Here is a 1,447-nt window from a genome sequence, read left to right on the forward strand (position 1 = left end):
TTAGCCCTGATGACAGGAACTCAGCCTTCTCAAATGTGTCCGTCTCACTAGTCGAAACTTGAGCCAGAAAAAACGGTAGCAACCTACCAACCTGCCGACAGATCACAGGGCGAAAATGCGCCCAGAGGTACTCAAAGCTGCATGACGTTTCCATCACACACACACCAGTCCTTCAGTGCCTTCAGTGGAGGCTGGAGAGCAGTGAGCTTCGACAAGGCTGCAGAAGTCTTTCGTCTCAGAACGTCTGACGGTTCGTCCTCGAAAAAGGGGTTGGACGTCGAAGCAACCTGTGTCGTCGCCGCATTCAGATACACTTGAACGTTCGCGAATCCGAGCAGCTGCTTAATAGCATCTAAGCAAAAACAAGCCACCGACCCAGCTGAGTTGGGTTTGGTATGTAGTAGTTTTTGCAGCTCCTCCGAGGCGACGAGGTTCAAAACGAACTGCGTCGAGAACGTTAGTGGGGCCTGGGGTGGGTGGAGGTCCGCGGTTGCCAGAAGCCGGCTAAGGAAGTTGTCAACGCAATCCTGAGCGTCTATGGAGGCAACAGCTCTGTCAATGACTCGGGACTTCCAAGTGCCAATCCAGCCTGAGATGGTGCGCAGTCCGCCATTGACCTCGCCTTCTTCAGTTTCCGACTCAGTCAGACACTCAAGTTCATCTTCAACCGAGGAACGAGCCTCGAGGAGTACCAATGCCAGAACGGTGGCCGGGATGATATTGCTGCTGAACAGGTAGCGCTGGGCGTCGACTGTTAATTGGTCCAGGTGTGTTAGGGTCTCCGTTAATTCGAGAGTCACTACCCGCCAACACCTCTTGTCGTCCAGAAAACCACAGAGAAACTTGAGAACGGACACCACGTCCTCGGATTGAGCCGACGTCAGTGCAGTCAAGACGAGGAACCTGATGGCGAGCGACAGTCGCCGCTCAGTGGGACTCGCCATTACCCAGTTGATGAGCTGCACACCGCTAACCCGTTGGCGTCCGAGGGTGGCGGAAGGCGATTGAGTGGACCATTGACCCTGCACCGGCACGGGACTCAGATCGGGATTACTCAAGATCGAGTCTCTGGTTGTTCTAACCTCCAACAAGATTTCAGCGCCGTAAGCCTCCTCGGAGACGTAGATGGGCATGGAAATCCACAGAAATCAAAAACCGCTAAAACAGGGGCACCGAAAAAGAAGTTATCGTTATCAAAGTCACAGCAGCACACAGTACAAACAGAATGGGAGTCTTAAAAAATCGCGCGTTTACTTCGACATGGTCCGAATCCAACGGTTGCCGCTCTCTGGAGGACAAGTGGTCAGGTACGACATACTACAGGTAAATACACGGGGGTGTTGTTGACAGGTCGCATTCACAGACGAAGCGGACATCCAGCTCGATCGGGGCGAACCTGGCGAAGGTCCGAGAGATGTCATTATCATGCACGGCTGCGGCTGGTCCG

The 1,447-nt window shown here is 53.7% G+C and overlaps 1 protein-coding gene across 2 annotated transcripts; it reads right to left on the bottom strand.

The window, feature by feature from the left end:
* Positions 1-48: 48 nt before the first annotated feature.
* On the bottom strand, positions 49-1,133 carry KVP17_003015 (uncharacterized protein; the record flags this gene model as incomplete). Of its 2 annotated transcripts, XM_068519840.1 has the most annotated exons (2): positions 49-137; positions 166-1,133. In XM_068519840.1, coding segments are annotated over 2 exons (1,057 nt in total), but the record flags the coding sequence as incomplete, so codon positions are not given. The 2 variants fall into 2 exon arrangements, with proteins under 2 accessions (XP_068371778.1, XP_068371779.1); XM_068519841.1 differs by having other exon boundaries at positions 132-1,133.
* Between the last annotated feature and the right edge of the window lie 314 nt (positions 1,134-1,447).

Source organism: the organism of the source record quoted next, assembly GCF_019968985.1.
Source record: "MAG: Porospora cf. gigantea B chromosome Unknown PgB_NODE_7924_length_1447_cov_120.945, whole genome shotgun sequence".
NCBI lineage: Eukaryota > Apicomplexa > Conoidasida > Eugregarinorida > Porosporidae > Porospora > Porospora cf. gigantea B.